We start from the raw sequence: 19,165 nt of genomic DNA, 5'->3' as shown, positions 1-19,165 counted from the left end.
TAATAAATGTTATTTGCAGTTAACAATTTTCTTTTTTCTTTATTACAATATTTATGGCAAGACTAGGTATAAATAAATTTGGACAGAATTCAAGCATATCGGAATTTAGTCATATTAACCACACAAACTTAATAATATTATAAAAAATTAAACGAAAATACATCACATTTCCAATATTTTATTGCACTTTTAAAAGTTAAATAAACGCTTAACGTGCACCAAATTTATAATAACTATTAGTGGAGTTACCTCTTCATTTTAAGTCAATACAATATACGAGTATCTACATAATGCTATTAAAATATAAGAATCATTAATTTAAGAATGATTCAAATAAGTTTAAATTAACATAAACCCTTATTTAATTAAAATTAGGTACGAGTAATCGCCATTAAGGTTAAAAAAGAAAAATAGGAGTGATTACATTTTCTCCTATATCATATAGTACATATGGTATATTAAAAAGCAACTACTTATTCATTTACACTTAACAAAAATACGTTTAATATACTTATTTATTGTTTATATATAAATGCAAATATTTTTATATCATATATTTAATATACATTGTAAATGTTTTTTTTTAACACTAGAAAATTGTATGACATAATACAATTTATAACATTAGGGCCCCGAAAACACCTATTAGCAGCGTGACTGAAGACGCAGTTATGACTCCAGCATGACTTCTCAGAGTGGATAATATGCTGGCTTCATGGTCTTTAGCCCACGAAGTAGCTTCTCTCGCAGTAGCTAAAGATTTTCTAGCTTGGGACACCGCTGATTCACCACATTCTGCGCAAGCTGACAGCCAGGCCTCAAACTGAAAAACATTATATTATATTGGAATTTATTAATACATATAAAATAAAAAATAAATAATGTATAAAAAGTGTATTTCAAATAATGTCGAATAGTATTACAGTTCTATCATCAGATCCCAATTATTAAAAATAACAATATAATATGATCAGCAAATATGTGTTTATAAGTAATAATAGTCAATTTCGAATATAATTTATAAAAGCACACACATTTTGTAGTTACGAAGCTATAAAGCATTTAAAAAAATATCTTAATTCGTATGTGTATTTTTATTTCTGTGAGAATTTGAGCTATCAAGTACTCAGTCTATTTCCATAGTAACAAAATTGCTTTTACCTTCCTATTCAACGTAAAATCAGGAAATATTTATTGCAAATATGATCATATTAAACACAAATGAACTCTAATTCGCATCGACCTTGTTAATTTTCATTACATTTGTGTAGTTTTCAACCATTAGCAACTTTATTGTTTTGACCGCCACCATCTCTTAGTGTCATCTTCACTGTAATATTCATAATAGCTTGGTACCTATTACTGTTGTAATGGCAAGAGTCCAGATATCTATATTTATATAGGTATGTTCCACGATTTGACTATTATGAATGAAAATCATCGTAATAGCTGTTATATTACAATCATTTGAACTAAAAATATCTTGCTTATGCCTCGTTAATCATTTATCAGTATTAATAAAACATCCAAAACTTCAATTTTAAAGATTTTATCTACTCTTTTTTCTTTTTATTATTACTTTTAGTATTGCAATAGATATATATTACCTTATAGTAATTACAATACCAGATAAAAAGTTGAAAATCAAAAGCTAACTAAGATAGATAGTATTTCGTAATTACTTATGCGTATACTTACTTATTTTTAGTTGAAACAAGTGCTTGCTTTGAATGAAATAATAATATTCTAAAAATACAAATTATCACCATAGCAAAACGACTTTGAAAGGTTTAAAATTAAATTCGCAAGTTGGGCTCTCTGCCAGGTGAATCATAAACGATTCTCTAAGATTGTAATGATGCATTTGTAGGTCAATATTATTTACAAAACCATAATATAATGTCCTCGCTTTAATTCTTTGGAAATTTGAGTTACTCTTATTGAAGTAATATTTTGGTGCAAAAGTGTTTTAAAAGTTTTATTTAATAAAAGTAGCACTATTATTTATTATATTTTTGTAATATGATGTTCTCAATGTGTATTGTGTATATTAATTTAATGCGAGCAAAACCAGACAACGCCTGAAAGCATTAATTTTGTTTCGCTTTCTTTATAAATTCGCAAATGATCGTAGGCATCTGAGTGGCCATTCTATCATAATAAAAACTGATGACTCTTCCCTTAATTGACCTTTCAGCTAATTGCTCTTTCTGACCCAAATGACCGTTTTTCAAACACCGCTCAGTGCTCCACATACATTGGACTAATGCAAACTGATTCAATGCTTATTTTCACTAATGAACGTTTGCTTTGTCGTAAAATAAAGAAATGTTTAGTAATTGGCAATTAATTGAATGTTAAAGACGTGTGTCGTGTTGTATTATTTACGTAATTCTAAAATAAAGTTTTCGAAAGTTTTGCTACGACTACGTTTTCATATTTTTACGATATAATGAAGGTTTTGTTGTGCATTTTATTTTAATAAAAGTAAAAGAAAATTAAAACAAATACACTAATTGCAGGAGGTAACAGGTTTATTGAAAGCAAATAATTTCTACATACCTTATCTAGTTCGTCTTCAGTATGCATCGAAGATGCTATCTGTGGCAAAACGCTATCTAAAGATGAGTAACTGTAAAAAAAAAGTTTTAAAAAATGTTACCGTTAACAACGAAAGTCAATAAATTGCTCAGATACACAAGATTAAAAATAACATCTAGATCACTTACATTGATTTCCATAATGTTATATTCTTATCCAATTCGTCCAGTACAATAGCCACATGACTGTAGTTAGACAGGACACCAGTTATAGGAACAGTTAGGTCTTGAGCGCGAATAGGACTGTCTTTCACAAGCATTGATACAAGGAAACTAAGGAAATATAAAAAAAATAAACATGACTAACTTTGACTCGTGGTGTCTTCGAAATTATATGAATGATAACGTGTATGGCTCATACCTATTAAGATATATTATAAATATAGACAAATCAATTCTGAAAGTACAAAATAAAAAAAAAAACACATTCTAAATCTTTAAGGTTCACCCAATAGTTCGATCCTTCCAAATTTCCCTTGACCATATACTTATCGTTGAGATAAAAAACAACGAAAAAGGAAACAAAAAAACAGTAAGACATTAAGCTAAATTTTGTCTCTATTCGAATTACCTTCTCAACTTCTCCTCATCCGTAGTACAGCCCAGCACCTCACCAATCGTTCTAGCTTCATTGGCCACGTTTGTTTTTGCCATTCTGTTCCACATAAAGTCATAATCATCAGCATTTCCAAATTGTAAGCCAGTACAATATGAAACGGGACGTAAGCTCGGTGTAATTCTGTAACATAATCATTTATAAATAAGAAATTTTCTATGCTATAGAACTACAAGTTATAATTATTTATATGCAATAATGTAAAAGTTTTATAATTAATTTTTTTTTTTATTAATATTAATTTCAATAATTATTTTCAACAAAGAACTAAACCGCTTTCAAATTATTATCAGACCTATTCCAAATTGAAATGGGACTACATAGCACCAGCTTTCAAATAAAATGAGAATCATAAAAATGCACCCAGTAAAAATTTATGAGGTAACAAACAAAAAAAATGCATGTCGAAATTATAAACCCCTCCTTTTCTTGAAGTTGGTTGAAATGTAATTCATCATGTGCTAGATGCACATGATGACTTACATGAATAGTGGATGCTATCAATAGAACCTAAGTTAACATGATAGCTTGTTTCTTCAAAATTACTTAGCTTATTTAATCTTATTTGAAATCTTTGGGATAAGAAGACTGAGTACGTTTTCTTCATCAATAATGTAAGTTTTGTATTTTTATACAAACAAACAAACATTGCATAGATGCCTCGTATACTTACTCTTTTCCATTATCTTTGAATTCTTTGTATAGCGCCAAAGTATTGTCAATACAACCTTTATGCCCAATCTTGCATGCGAATTCTAGAACTTGCATTCTGTTCCTTAAAGTTTCAAAGTCATCCGCAGCGTTTACTTCATATCCAACTTTGCTTATAGCAATATCCATCAGTTTTAAGGAGTATGCCTTTAACAAGTACACGTGATATTAAAATCATTACATTTTTTATTTAACAAATTTTAATCTACATTAGATATCATTTTCTTTATGGTTTAAGGAATGTAATTTTTATGCAAATATAATACTTTTTATAATAGAGAAAGTAAAGAGGGAGCTGGGCCATCTGACGTTAAGTGGTCACCACCCACCACTGGTGGTATTACAAGTGGTTTGCCGAAGCAATAGGAGCTTCATTTTCTTAAAGTATATGTTTTCTCCAAAGTCTCTCTGTTTACTAGAAGTATGAAGCTTTTCTTTTATGGTTCCACACTATCTGCTTAGAAATAAAGATGTTCTAATTTCAAATTTAAATTATCATGTACCTACATCAATTTGACTCAAAGCGTTACTGCCCAAATATTTATTCCTCAGTGTCTTCAAATTTCGTATAACAGCGTACCAAACAGTAAAATGTGTTTCTTCTTCTAGAAATTCTAAAACTTCGTGGAGCAATTGAAATTCCACAACATCTGCATACACAAATGCAAATAGATCGTTGACTATCTGCAAGTAATAAATTAAATTTTATCTCAATCGTAGTACACGTATTGTTTTCTATACGTGAAACAATAAATTTCAAGATAATCGGTAAGCATGAAATAATACAATTTCATGCTTATTAGCTTTTATGAATAATTTTGAAGCTTTCGTTTAATATTTCGTTTTTAAAGTGATTACATGTGTGACTTGCAGTCCGCCCCGCCTTTGCCCGTGATACATATATAGCCTATAGTCTTCCTCAATAAATAGGCAGTCTAACAGTGAAATATTTTTTTAAATCGTACCGTTCAAACAAACAAACAAACTTATCAGCTTTATAATATAAGTAGAGATGTGTATTGTCGTTGGTTTTCACACTTTTTCGCAAAGCTAAATAGTTTTTGTTTTAGAAAATTGAAATAAAATTAGCTGGAATAGGTATTTCCTATTAAACGAAGAAGCAATAATAATAATAACTGAAAACAAACAACTAAAAAACCTTCAAAACAATCTGAAAGCAACTCTTGCTAGCAAATATAACACAGCAAGCTTAGATTAAATATTATACTAATGCTGGTTTCAGTTTAGATATAACTTACCTTAGCCCTGTTTAAGTGATGAATTTCTTCTCTTTTATTGCCTTTGAGATGATTCATTATCAGCTTCCACGTTTTTTCGTCATAATTAACTCTGTATAAACCTATGAATTAAAAAGGAATGAATTTCACAATGTCGCCAATACATTTGAAAAAATTTATAATAATATCAACCATAAATTAAGGAGGGGGAATGTTCACAAAGTCTGAGCATAGTTTCATATTAACTTATTTTATTCTATTCCACGAATTCCTTAGCTCCTGGTAGCTTATTTTTTTCATTCATTATGATAAATACCCCTCCTTTTTCTTGATTAATGGCCTATACACAATTTGCTATTTATCTCTTTAATTATAAAAACTTTACATCATATATACATAACCACCTGTAATACTACACTTTGTGTTATATGTTCTTTTATTCTGTATCGTTTCGAACAACCTAGAAGCCAACTAAAGTAGTTTTATGATTTTTTTTAACTTTACAAAATATAACACTGTAATAAGGGAGCAGAGCATTTTCATTATACCCATTAGTTTTTAGCAATACAATTTCCTTACAATATTAGTGTATAGCTAATAAATATTATAATGAATTAAAAACTGTCAAATCTTTCTTACTAAATTGTCATAAAATTCATTAATTGGATACTGATTAACAATTACTTTTTTATGTTGTTTGCTTATTATATTCGTTTTATTTCGACAACAATATGAAATAACCATCGCATTCAGGTTATATGATATCTGCTAATCACATTATTTGAATAGCGCCTACATGATTTCATACGTCTGGTAATTAAATTTAAGTTTATTTAAGTATTTAATCAGATAAAATTGCAGTAAACACATTCTAAGTACCCGATGTTATCATCATAATAATATTATATGTTTATCATTTTATCCTGTTCTCTATATTACCTGTTTCTTGAACATTAAAAATAATCCAATTTTCTTCTGACTGATTTACTTTGAGTTCATGATTTTCAGAATCCATAATAAAAATAGGCTTGGTGTTCTCAAAATTAGGGGAACTGCCTGTTGTATATGTTATGGGAATGTCATAGACTTCATCTGAACTCTCCGATGATTTAGTATAGAATCGTTCCTGTTAATAAAAAGTAACTAAGTGTTGATTAATTGAATCACAATTTACTTAAATATGAAAATTTCGGTAGCGGATTTTATTGCAACTTTCTGTTTCAGTTTGGATGATGTGTTTAACAAGACTTTGTACAATTCTGTCTTTTACGGTTCCGTACCTTCAAAGAAAAAATGGTACCTTTTTAAGACCACCTGGTTGTCCGTCTGTCCGTCTTTTTGTCATGGTCCCACTCGGCCAGTTTTTTTTTTTTTGATTTTTAATTTAACATTATTTTACAATACCTGTTTCAGAGCAACTGTTGAAGTTTCATAATCGACCTCAACATGTAAAATTGGATGGCCGGCTTGGGATATCCATGAACTCATGACACTAGTCAAGTTGTGCTCGGGGAATGCTGCAAGGGAGTTAAAAGTCGATGCACCATCTTCTAGCGCCGAATATAATATGTCTGGGTAACTTGGCTGGAATTTGCTAGTAAATACAATATTTAAATTAGAAATCCGCACATTTCCTTTTAAATTTAGAACAATCACTAATAAAAATTTCATTTTTGAGACAAATACATTGAAGGCAAAAAGTTTTCGTTACTGTATTTATTTAAAAACTAGGTAGTTTTATACGTTCATCTACAAAGCCATTGCTGTTGTGCCTAATAATTTTAACAACAAAAATTTATTACTTTTTATCCAGATAAGTATGTAAGCCAAATTTGAAAGCATCTTCTCCCAAAAGGTGATGCATCATTCGAATAACAGAACCAGCTTTTTGATATGTAATTGTGCCGAAATGAGCACTTATTTCTGCTGGTGAATTAACATCATTATTAGTGATGGGAACTGAACTTTTGTCTTCATCAGCGTCATATGCAGAGTAAACTGATCCTATAACGAGCATATTGGCAGATCCAACATTAGGTTCGATCTACAATAAAAATTAATTGCAATTTAATATCTTTATCACTGTATTATATTAATATAATTTAATGCTTATACACATGTATAACCCATTAATAATAATATTATGTAAACAATTTTACGTACTAAAGCTGTGATATAATCTTGGAAGTAATTAGCAAATCCCTCGTTCAGCCACGTGTTACTCCACCAGTGACAGGTAACCAAATTACCGAACCACATGTGTGTTGTTTCGTGGGCCACAATTTGTGCTACTCTGTACTTGTAGTAAGGATTGGAGTCTTCAGGTACATAGAGTAAAAGGGATTCTCTACAAAAAATAAAACAAAGAATGATTTTAAGAACATTATAGCAAATATGAGAAAAATCATGAAACACACATAATTCACACAGGCGCAAAAAATGCTTCGGAAAATATGCAAAAATACTCAAAAGACCATTAGTATTTTTATCATTATCATTAGTATAGATAGGAAATAGGCAATAGATAGGAACGGGATAAATAAAAATAAAACAAACCTATACTTGATCAATCCCCAATTTTCCATAGCGCCTGCACGAAAATCGGGCAAAGCAATATGGTCTAACTTCAAATTGCTATCAACTGAATAATAGTCGACACCATAATAATCTCCAAGAGCATCTACGACCCTTTGACCAAAATCAAAAGCATACGCGCTTTGATTAGTAGCTTCGGGACGAGTGTAAATACCAAATTCTTTTACACCATTTGTAGTGGTTGCTGCTCCATCGAATTCTGATACAAGAAATGCTACCAGATAAGTAGACATTCTTGGAGTAGGATAAAACACTTCTCTTATGTAACCGTTTGCCCTAAAAACAAACAACATGAAAATTTCATTTTTATCAATATCATTATATATATATATCATATATCATATATCCTTGATAATGTTGTATAATTAAACGTAAATAATGTATTAATCGTTGATCAATATGTTCTACATATCTACATAAGCTCTTAATTTATGTTTAATGAATTGTGTTCTTGCAGAAAAATTTTTTTTAGAAATGTGTTTCAGTTTCATAGCCGAAAACTAAAAATGAATATGATAATTAAATGTAACAATCACACTAATATTATAAATATTAAAGTTTGTTTGTTTTGGTGTTTGTCCGTCAATCACACTGAAACTGCTGAATAGATTTTGATGATATTTGGTATGCAGACAGAGTATGACCTGATTTGGGTGATAGAATACTTTTAATCCTGATTAAATGCTCCCTTGGGATACAACTAGAATCATGATATCCGGGCGGAGGCGGAACGAGCATCTAATGATAAACGAACATACGAATAGATCTAGTCTAGTAATTAGTAAATTATTTTGAATAAAATTCTGTTTATATGCTTACAATGGAATAGAAGTTTGAAGTTTCGTGTTTGTCAAACTCGGTTTAAAGTTTTCTGGTCTGTCTATAGAAAGCATAAACGACGCTTTAAGATCTGGTTCATCAAAGCAAGGAAACACTTTTCGCGCATGCGTTGGTTCCATTTGTGTCGCCCCTAACCACCTGAAATTTATATGTTCCAAATTAATATATATCATCGGATAGAATTATAAATTTCAATATCTTTAATTCAAAACATAACTCACTTTTTAACTCCTCCCTCGATGTAATAATTTCTATAGAATCCATTCAGATCAGTTCTTATCGGACCTTTATAATCAATTTTCAATTCATAGTCATAGCCAGGAAGAAGTTCGGTTTCCAGATTAATGAAGGCAAATGCATATTTTTTATCGAATTCTATAGGATTTTCTTCCTTCAGATTAACAATTACAGACCCGCTTGTCACTCGTACATCAGAAGAATTAAAATTGAGGTCTTCTGAATGAATTTTTATATGATTTATTTTGGTATCTGTTCTAAATTGTATGCTAACTTCTCCGTCGAATGTGAATGCTTTATCATCACCAGTATCAAAGTATGGTGTGATTGCTATTGAATATACTGATGGTTCGATGGGCGTGTTGAGCCGATAATTTGTGTCGCTTTTAGAAAGGCCTAGTATAAGGCTGCAAACAGCCAGTTTTAAAAATTGTCGAGTCATCTTTACTACCTGCATTTTTTTTAAATTTGAATTAATATACCAGATCAATGCATGCAAAAAATAAACATTCCAAATTTAAAATTTAAATTTGTATTTATTTTAAATGAAATTTCCATCTTATACATTCTTAGTATAAATTACTGAGAATTGTGTATTAAGATTGTGTATAAATTATTAAAATATTTTGTAATAACAATTGTTATTAAAATGTTATTATTATATAACTTTCCCTAAACATATTTATATAATATTAATAAATTTACTCACCTATGTACTATGTATGATCTACAATTTAACACTGAAACTACACACATTTTAGGTATAACATATGATAAGATTCATCTCGAGTGTCTTAGGATCTTATCATTTATATTCGTTGATAATACAACGCTATATTATGTCAAGTATATTCATATCTTGATAATACAGAAGACGTTCTTAATGTACCAGATATAACGTTAAACCACTCACACTGTTTACAACAAATAATTATATTCTTAATCGATTTTTTCGAAGCTAGTTGCAGTTGAGGTAAGAATAATAGATTGATAGAAATAAATAGCTACCACAATAATAAATAACTTCGCAGACTCACTGAAGTAGTTTAATATCACATGCGTAGTGAGGCTATATTACACAGAGTTGTATTATTGTAACGCTTAGATAATTAATATTTATATTTATTTCGTTTAACGATTTAATACAATTCAATGAGAGCGTGAATACACGACACCGCAAAACTGTTTCTGGTGGTAAATATTCTTACAAATAATAATAAAGGTAATTCCAGTTGATAATAACCTTTGTTGTCAATATCAGTTGTGCATAATTACTGTTTGTAAATTATAAACCCGTCCTTGCCTTACTATTATTAATGATAAGACGCTACAATTGTATTTTTAATTAAAATAGTTTCCTTATTGTTTTGTAATAACTAAAAACACTTAATAAAACAAAAATTACGCATGACTTAAGTAATTATATATTTCGAAGGATACCAATAAGAGATTTCATAATTTTATAACAAATTTATTAAAATAATGTTAACAAAGTACAAAAATTAAATAATATATAGATGTAGAAATCTGTTAAGTCGGGTTATCTTAACAATAATGCTAAGGATAGCATTACCAGCATAGAAGCTGGGACGAATGTTGTAGCAGTTCCTCTTGCGGCACGCAATATCATGGATGCTCTTTCTGTTCCCCATTGAATGTTGGCTCTCGCCGAAGCTATAGCATTCAAACCGGCATTGTAACCAGGCACCGTGGCCTGGTTTCCACGCAACCATTGTTCCATCTGGAAAAATGTTAATTTTAAAAGCAGATAGAAAATTGTTTCTTTCTATCGTATATAGAGAAAATTATATAAATAGAGAAAATTAAGATCAAGGTCTAAAATAATTATTAAACGGTAATAATTAATTATGATCAGGCAAATTTGTTTCTAACAAAACGTCATTGGCGACACAAAGGCAGTTATAAAAGTTTTGGATCGATTTCGAATAATTGCAGTATTATGCCAAAGTTTACATGGTCGGAGATGTCGTAATTTGATACTTTTATTACACAGCGCTGCCAAATTATCATTTAGTATAAATAGAAAGTGACAAAAGTATATTTTAAATGGAAATGAAAATGTCGCCCGCGACTCTATGACGTGGAATAACGTTGATATAATAATTTCTTGATAAATTTCCCAAAAGTTCAGGATACTCATTACTTTGTATTATCACTATTGCCCATCCTTCTTATTTTCTATCAATTAACATACAGTTAATTGTCATTATATTTTCATACCTATGTCTTTCAAAAAATGCATTAATGGTAATTAGTATATATATTTTACACTATCAAATGGTAACAAATAAACTTACGTCATTAAGTCCCTCTTCATCCAAGTAAGCGGCTAAATTACTGAGTAGGTTCTCGAACCAAGCTGGTAAAACAACCCTGAAAATGTCGTCACATAAGCGTTTTACTGATGCAGTTTCAACCAAATTTATTATACGAAGCATTGTCAGTTTGCATCAATACATGATATACATAAGTGATATAGATATTGTTGTATATACTACACATATTACTATGGTTACCTTTTATCTAGAGATCATACGTGTATAACCAAATGAAGAACTTAATTGACTTTTAATAAAACTGTACGTTATGGTTCGCAAAGTCAAAGTATTAGCAACTAATTCACTCTTAAATCCGATACACGTAATAAAACTATTTTAGTAAAATCGATTTTAAAAAATGTGTTTCGAGTGAGAATATATCCTAGTGACTCTTCAAAATGTTATGTGTTTAAAGAAATAAAAATATTAAATATTTTAGTAAACCATTTCAGAAACATAAATTTAAAACATCGCGTTTCGTGCGAAAATATGTTCCAATACCATAATATAATACTTACTTCCTTCTGAATTCCTCAACCCGGGCTTTTATGAACTCCAATGCAGTTCTAGCATTAGGCCGATGGCCCATGTAAAGCCAATTCATGGCATTTATACTATCTTGTGCTTTTACTTCGTGTTCACTTAGCACCATTTGTAAATATCTAACAATACAAATAAAAATCATTAATATCGTAACTAACAGAAATGATACTAATAATTTAAGCTTAAATAATAAAACATCGCTAATATATTTTCTATGTTTAAAAATAGATATCCTGTGACTATTATTGAACCAAAATTATTTCCAACTTTGTTAACTATAACGCCATTAATGCTTCTATATCATAACAATTCAAGTTAGATACATCGTTAAATACAGTCTGATCTTGCAAGACAAATTAAAACAGTTTCTTATATTAATTCTGACAATGGATTAAACATAAAAATATTCTCATATATAAAAGTATCAGAATCCAATTAATCGTAGAATTAAAGTCAAAATTAGAACCGTATTATAATTAGAAAGTGATACTCTTTTTAATATATTTCTTGGCATAAATGTAAATGCATTATGCTTACTGTTGCACAGCTTGGTTATCGCTAGTGCATCCGAGGGCTCTTAGCATAGCGACCTCAGCTGCTTGATTGTTAGACGCGGAACGAAGTTGATGCAAGAACTGCCAGTCGTTATAGTTTCCATTGAGAAGTCCTTGGCAGAACACGTGTCTTCTCAAATTGGGATTCACGCTACAAGGAACAATATGTTTAAAATTTAATATAGTACTTGGTTTGCGTTATTTTGAAATATCGATAGGTAGATATTGTTTTATATATTACACATATTACTATGGTTACGTATAAAATACAAAAAACGGCCCAAATGAGTAATGAAAAGCTCTGTCGTAAAACGAAATATTTACATAATCAACTAAATGCTGAAAACGTTAAAAAAAAACTACGTTGTGGCATGTCTATATTAACATATAAAGAACATACTTAAGTATTATTTGATACTTTTAAATTTCAAGTATAAAAGCATATTTGAAAATTGATCATCTTGGCCCCGAGCCAGAAACAGATTCTAATCAATTCATCCTGGCTGATAACTTGTACATTGTATAAGGTACCATGCCTCACCTACCAACGGTGGGGCTGGATGCAACGGTCACCGTGCTTCTTGATACACTTATTATTCATTGTACAAGTTTTCAGATGGTGGGTGGTGGGATTATTACTAATAACTAATTTACTGAACACAATTTCATTTAGAAACCCAATGAACCTTTATAAAATATTTACCCACTGCAAGTGATAGCAACCGTAATCCGAATTGCGTGATTGAAGGCTATTCGTTATAGATAAATTTTGGTAATAATGTCGAGGCGGAAACATTAAAGGAAATTGACCAAACCCTTCCCAGTGTTTAGTTTATTTAATACATTATAGCGGTAGCAATACACTATTACAAATAATAAAGTAATACATCAGAAATTAAATAAATAAAATATTAACTATTAAGTCGCAATACGATTGTAAACTGCAAGAAGATACTCATTCAGATCATTGTACACGATTGATTTAATGTTCTATCGCTTATCAGTCACGGTTTTTCTGCATTACGATGGTCTATAAACTCTACCTCCATTAATTATCAAGTCATTGTATAAATTACCATTAAATCGCATGAAAATTACAAAAATAAATTGTTAAAAATGCTGTGTAACATTTTAAGACGACCACTGACGTTTGTCTTGAACGTCTTTTTCCTTCTTGCGGATAACGTACAAATAAATAAAAAAATAATGGAATTTCAAGCAGATGTCTCTAATACTTCATAGGGATTGTTATGTTTAAAAACATGTTGAGAGTTCGCAGAACATGTATTTTAATAGAAGCTTAGAAATGTTTAAAATATGGAAATTGCATGATATTACTGTACATAATTTCTCCTCAATTATATGGTACACATTTGCTAGAAAATGTAGTTTCGGTAAAATTAATATTATTTGTGACAGTGTTACCTGATTCGATTGTTTCTCAAAGCGTTGAATTTAGATATGGCATCATGAATGCAGCCTTCATGACCGGTTTCACATGCGAATTGGAGTAAGAAGAATCGATTTAGAGTTCTGCTAATGGGTTCTCCTTCCCTTACGTCATATTGCACATCGGCAATAACATTGCGCATAAATCCATGTAGAATTTCCTGTTCAATATATTTAGAATTTTCAATTTTTTAAAAATTGTTATAAGAATTATAAATTGGTAACAAAATGTGTGATTCTAAACAAATAAGTACTTCAACTCGTGAGTATCATTTAACAAAAATAATTTGTATGAAAAAATGGTTTATATAAAAAAAATAAAAACAATAGAGATATCAATGCATGCAAAATACGTTATTTATTATATAATAAGTCAAATGGCTTAAGAAATGTTTTTGATATTGATAACTCTTTGAGAAAGTCACATTACATATGCATTTAATAAAACAACTTACATCAAACTCTCTCAGGGCGTCAGGCATATGTCGGAACCTATTTCTTAGCCAAGAGAAACCGTTGATAGCTGGATACCAGGAGTAGTAGCTAGTATCCTTTTTAAGGAAGTCCAAAACGTGGAATCCGAGATCATAACTCATTCTTTCAGAGCGCATTAATGCAAATACGTCATCTACGATCTAAAAATTATATTGTTTTTTAGGAATAGTAATGGTTTGAACCGTGGATTGAAACAGTACATCAACTGAATCTTTAAAATTCGTTAATTACCTGTGCTCTGTTTAAATGATGAATTCTGGTATGATTCGTTTGAAGCGCATCAGCTATCATTTCCCACGTATGGGTGTCATAATTGACCCTATAGATTCCTTTAAAAAGAAAATTACCAAATTACTATCTGTTATTTTTTTTTGTACTATTAAAAATAAAATACATAATTATAATCAATAAAAAGGTTACCTTTTTGTTGAATATTGAATATTACCCATTCGTGCCCTGGAGCTTTTTGTATCTGATAGGTTCGGCCCATCATGACGTGGGATGTCGAAAAATTCTCCCAGTCTGGGTTGTTACCCGTTGTGTATGTCAATGGTATAGGCCAAACCTGTTGAGTTTGTGCCGCTGAAGGACTGATGAAGAATCGTTCCTGAAACATAAATAGCAATTTCGTGGTGGAGAAATAACCAACTGAACACATCAGAAGATTAGAAGAAGAAGATTTTCTATTTTTCCACCAATGGGACATGGGAACATTCTGGAACATGTTATAATTAATGTGTAAGATTCGTTTATTATTTAGAATTGATTATGCAATAATGATACCTGATTAATGTCTATTAGTCCAGTCTCCATGTTAACATTGACATTAATCACAGGGTAACCTCTTTCTTCTACCCAGTACCGGAAAATAGCAGCAATGTCCAAATTTCGACCGTCCTCAGCTACTGCTCTAGCGAAGTTATTGTAAAGATCCACGGGAAATGCATGCTCATAAGACCTAAAATATACAAGAGTCTTTTAACTAAAAAAAATAATCTTCATATAGCTTTTAAGTAGATAAAATAGCACAACAAAATAACGTAAATAAAACTTTACTATGTTGTATAATATGCATACGGAGCTTATTTTATAATTATCAACTAACGTCTTACCTATCTACTAAGAAGTAATTGAGGGCTTTCTGGAATGTACTTTCCCCCATTAAATACTTTAACATGACCAGTAAAGAAGCACCCTTTGTGTAGCTGATTCCCGTAAAATGACCCGTTACTTGCGCTGGTGTGTTCACGGTGTGTTCTAAAGCCCTGGTGTTTACTGCAGAATCTGTTGATAAAGCACTTTGCAGGGATAGAATATTAAACTGGTCGCCTACTTCAAGAGCCTTATATACCTGTAAATTATTAAAATCAACGTGTTAGCTAAAATGCATATCGAGCAGTACTCATGCAAATATTCATATTTATTATGCATCGTTTGATAAAATTGCAAACAAATTAAATCACTTACTTCATGAGTAGCAAAATATTCGAAATAACTTGCGAATCCTTCGTTAATCCAGACGTTATCCCACCATCTACATGTTATCAAATTACCAAACCACTTATGAGCCAATTCATGCGATGTTATGGTCGCAATGTAAAATTTGTCAAACTCATTTGTTTCTCCTGGTTGGTATAAAAGACGTAATTCCCTGAAATAATTTAGTTACATTTTTAAATATTTCACTTGTAAATGTTCAGATTAATCTTTGAAAAAGAATTATACTTGTATGGCTGCGACATTGCATGTCATTAAAAACCAACTATTTCCATTGACAATTACAACCTATCACCTACCTATACGAGACAAGGCCCCAATTTTCGGTGGCTCCAGAAGCCCAATCTGGAGATGCCAATTGATCGTTCTTCAGGTTGCTGTCCATTTCATAATAGTCAATGCCCAAGTACTCAGAAAACCAAGCAGTTAACGGAGGGCCCACTTCTAACGCATAAGCACCTTGATCAGCTGCATTCGGCCTCGCTATGATTCGATAAGGATGAGTATTATTATTATTGCTAGCGATCACCTCAAACTCTTCACTTATATGAAAAGATATCAAGTATGCAGACATCCTTGGTGTGGTGTGAAATACTTCTTTGACGCGGTTACCAATGCTGAAATAGGAATAACATATGAAACATTCGATCAGAAAAAACCTTTAGCCGCAAAATGCTCAAGCATGATACTAAATATATTCAGAGAAATGTTATTTGCGTATTATAATTAAACACATTTTTTTGGCCCTTCTAAATCATATTCCTTATTTGTATAAATCATTTTATATTTATACTATAGCAGTATTGGTTAACATTTTTTTTATTTATTTATATTATTCATTGAGGCACCTTACAGCTGTTAATAAGATAATTATTCTAATTACATATGAGATACGCCAATTATAAGGCACACCAATAACTGAAAAATTATGTGACAACTATATATGTGTATATAACTAGTAGAAAGTTAATTTACTTACACTTGTTGATTTTTAATAGGCATATTAGCGTATGTTTCGATGAAGTGTACAGGGCGGTTAATAATAATATCAAATGTCGATTTAAATCCAGGCTCGTCAAAGCATGGGAATGCTTGCCTAGAATTTGTTGGTTGTAAATGAGTAGCCGCATACCAACTGAAAGAAAATTTAACGTTATTTTTTTTGTGCTCAAAATTGTAGTCTTAAAATAGTTTAAAAATGACGTTCAAAGCTGTTTGATATCATAATAAGAACACACTCGCTTCAGTACGTTTTCGTACGTGATAAATATTATTGAAATCGATTGAAATTCTTGAGTTTCATTTAAAAAATCAATATAAGTACCTAGCTAAATGGAACTAGAAAAGTTAGTGCGTTGTTATTCTGAAATCTGATAGTCTTAAATGGGTTAACAATACAAGGTATAATTTATAATGAAATATGCTTATAGACCAAATTATTAGATTATGTACCGATCACGACATTTCATGAATTATATTATTTCCTTTAGCCTCTTAAAACACAGGTATACTTACTGCCTCTTTCCGTCATTACCAACGTAACTGCCTCTAAAAACTCCTCTGGAGAGAGGAGTCTCATTGATGTTTCCAACATAGTCTATAGTTATTGTATAAGTCTCATTCAAGGTCAGAGTCGTTCCCTGCCTCAAATTTATTTTCAGAAAATGATACTCTCTAAGTCTTTCAAATGGAACCATAGCATCTAAAAACATTAGGTGCCCTTCACTGTCGGTTATAGTAATAGCTCTTATTTCCCTTACATTTTCATGTACTATTAATGATGCTAGGTTGTTTCTCAGTGCCTGAAATATATCCGTATTACAGTGTGGAACTTATAGTCTTACAGCTTTATATACGATTTTTTCATATTCGCCATCTGAATAAGCGTTTACCTTTTCAAAAGAAAAACGTGCATGTGGCATAGCCAGATTCTTTTTAAAATCAGTTTTACAGCAGTGTGGAAAAGAAAATTACGCAGAGAAAATTATTTTAAATATTTTTCGTGTGTATTATTGGTATTTATATAAATTGATGTTTAATTACGTGTATCTCATAATTACTTCGGTATACATCAAACACATAATTACGATTGTTGGACATAAAAATGTGTTACCAAAAATTCTTGAATTGTAAACATAATAATTTAACCATAGATTTATATTTATCAATAACCATTTGCCCGACAAATGTCCAATGCAACAAGTTCTAAAACCACTTTCGTCTACATGACTATCTGAACAAAGGTGCAAATAATAACTCTATAAGCCTTGTTAGATAAGAAAAGAGATATGGCAGCGAAGTTTTTACTACGTCATAGTAATTAAGTATTGTTAATACTTCTCATTCAGTTCTACTATATTTTCCTTAACCAAAATTATACTGAACTTATTATTTAAATTAAAGTTTTAATAAGTAACTTCACACTAGTTTATCATAGAATATAGAGTGGGATAAATAAATAAAACGAAGATTTCTAGTGATAAAGAACTTTCCGAAACCGGTTGAGTAGACTATTAGTTAAAAAAAAATCAAAAGTTCATCTTCATAGAATCAGTGTAATTAAACCTTACCTTCACGGTAATAGTCACAATGCCATCAAAAGTAAATGCTTCGTTATTGCCTTCCGCTTCAAAATACGGTGTAATTTCTACATTGAAATGTATAGGATCTAAGTCTTCGGGTAACCTGTAAATTTCCTCATCAACACTGTTGAAGAAAACTGGCTCCTCAACATCAAACGAAAAATCTGATTTAACTACCGTTAAAAGAGCTGGTAAAATTACCAGCTTTAAAATAACCGACATAATGCTGGAAAAAGAAAAATCAATAAATATTATGATTGTATATGCATACCATTTAAAAATTATACTAAATGACTAGAACGGTGGTAATTTTGAAAATGTTTTCGTAAGAAAAACTAAAGCAGGTATATATTATGTGCAGGATAGTAGGGAAGTATTTTTAATAACCTATATTAAAACCATTACCTTATGTATTATTATTGCATTCCGTACACTTGTAAACCTATCGCCGACTTTGAAGAAACCTACTTAGTGGTGAATTAAAAAACACTAACCTTATCAAAGATACATTAATTGCCCGTCCTATACTTTATCGAAAATACAGAGGTGATAATGAATTATTATTATCAATTATTTTATCAGAATATAATTTAACATGACTAACCTTCATGTTTCGAACTTATTGTACTTTAAATTACGATAGTTGGATATCACTGAAATGGTAAATAATGATGGGTTAATCGCCTACTGAATTATTCTGAATGATCGTTTCTTTCTCATTATATTCGTAGTATTCTAAAATACATGTCTCATTATTATTAAGCAATTCGTTTCCTTTATTTACAAATACGTCAAGCTTATGTGATATAACGTTAACTAGATAAAACCATACCAGAATGTGTTTATTATAATTTTCAAACTTATTCTTC

At 30.5% G+C, this 19,165-nt stretch overlaps 2 protein-coding genes across 2 annotated transcripts; both read right to left on the bottom strand.

Moving 5' to 3' along the window:
• Positions 1–616: 616 nt before the first annotated feature.
• On the bottom strand, positions 617–9,279 carry LOC119840593 (membrane alanyl aminopeptidase-like). Its single transcript, XM_038367281.1, has 14 exons — positions 8,822–9,279; positions 8,580–8,738; positions 7,722–8,036; positions 7,329–7,512; positions 6,968–7,209; positions 6,570–6,759; positions 6,105–6,291; positions 5,187–5,287; positions 4,435–4,611; positions 3,890–4,074; positions 3,172–3,339; positions 2,730–2,873; positions 2,563–2,632; positions 617–823 (listed from the first exon to the last, which is right to left on the bottom strand). Exons 1-14 carry the CDS (start codon positions 9,277–9,279, stop codon positions 617–619), a joined length of 2,787 nt encoding a protein of 928 aa, XP_038223209.1.
• Positions 9,280–10,377: 1,098 nt separating this feature from the next.
• Positions 10,378–18,518, bottom strand: LOC119840551 (membrane alanyl aminopeptidase-like). The gene is made up of 15 exons (XM_038367236.1): positions 18,285–18,518; positions 17,230–17,516; positions 16,694–16,849; positions 16,014–16,331; positions 15,685–15,868; positions 15,330–15,568; positions 15,001–15,175; positions 14,638–14,824; positions 14,449–14,546; positions 14,178–14,357; positions 13,699–13,883; positions 12,257–12,424; positions 11,695–11,838; positions 11,156–11,231; positions 10,378–10,578 (listed from the first exon to the last, which is right to left on the bottom strand). The coding sequence occupies exons 1-15, from the start codon at positions 18,516–18,518 to the stop codon at positions 10,378–10,380; spliced, it is 2,832 nt and encodes a 943-aa protein (XP_038223164.1).
• Between the last annotated feature and the right edge of the window lie 647 nt (positions 18,519–19,165).

Source organism: Zerene cesonia, chromosome 6 (genome assembly GCF_012273895.1).
Source record: "Zerene cesonia ecotype Mississippi chromosome 6, Zerene_cesonia_1.1, whole genome shotgun sequence".
Classification (NCBI taxonomy): domain Eukaryota; kingdom Metazoa; phylum Arthropoda; class Insecta; order Lepidoptera; family Pieridae; genus Zerene; species Zerene cesonia.
This window is presented reverse-complemented; position numbering and strand designations above follow the sequence as displayed.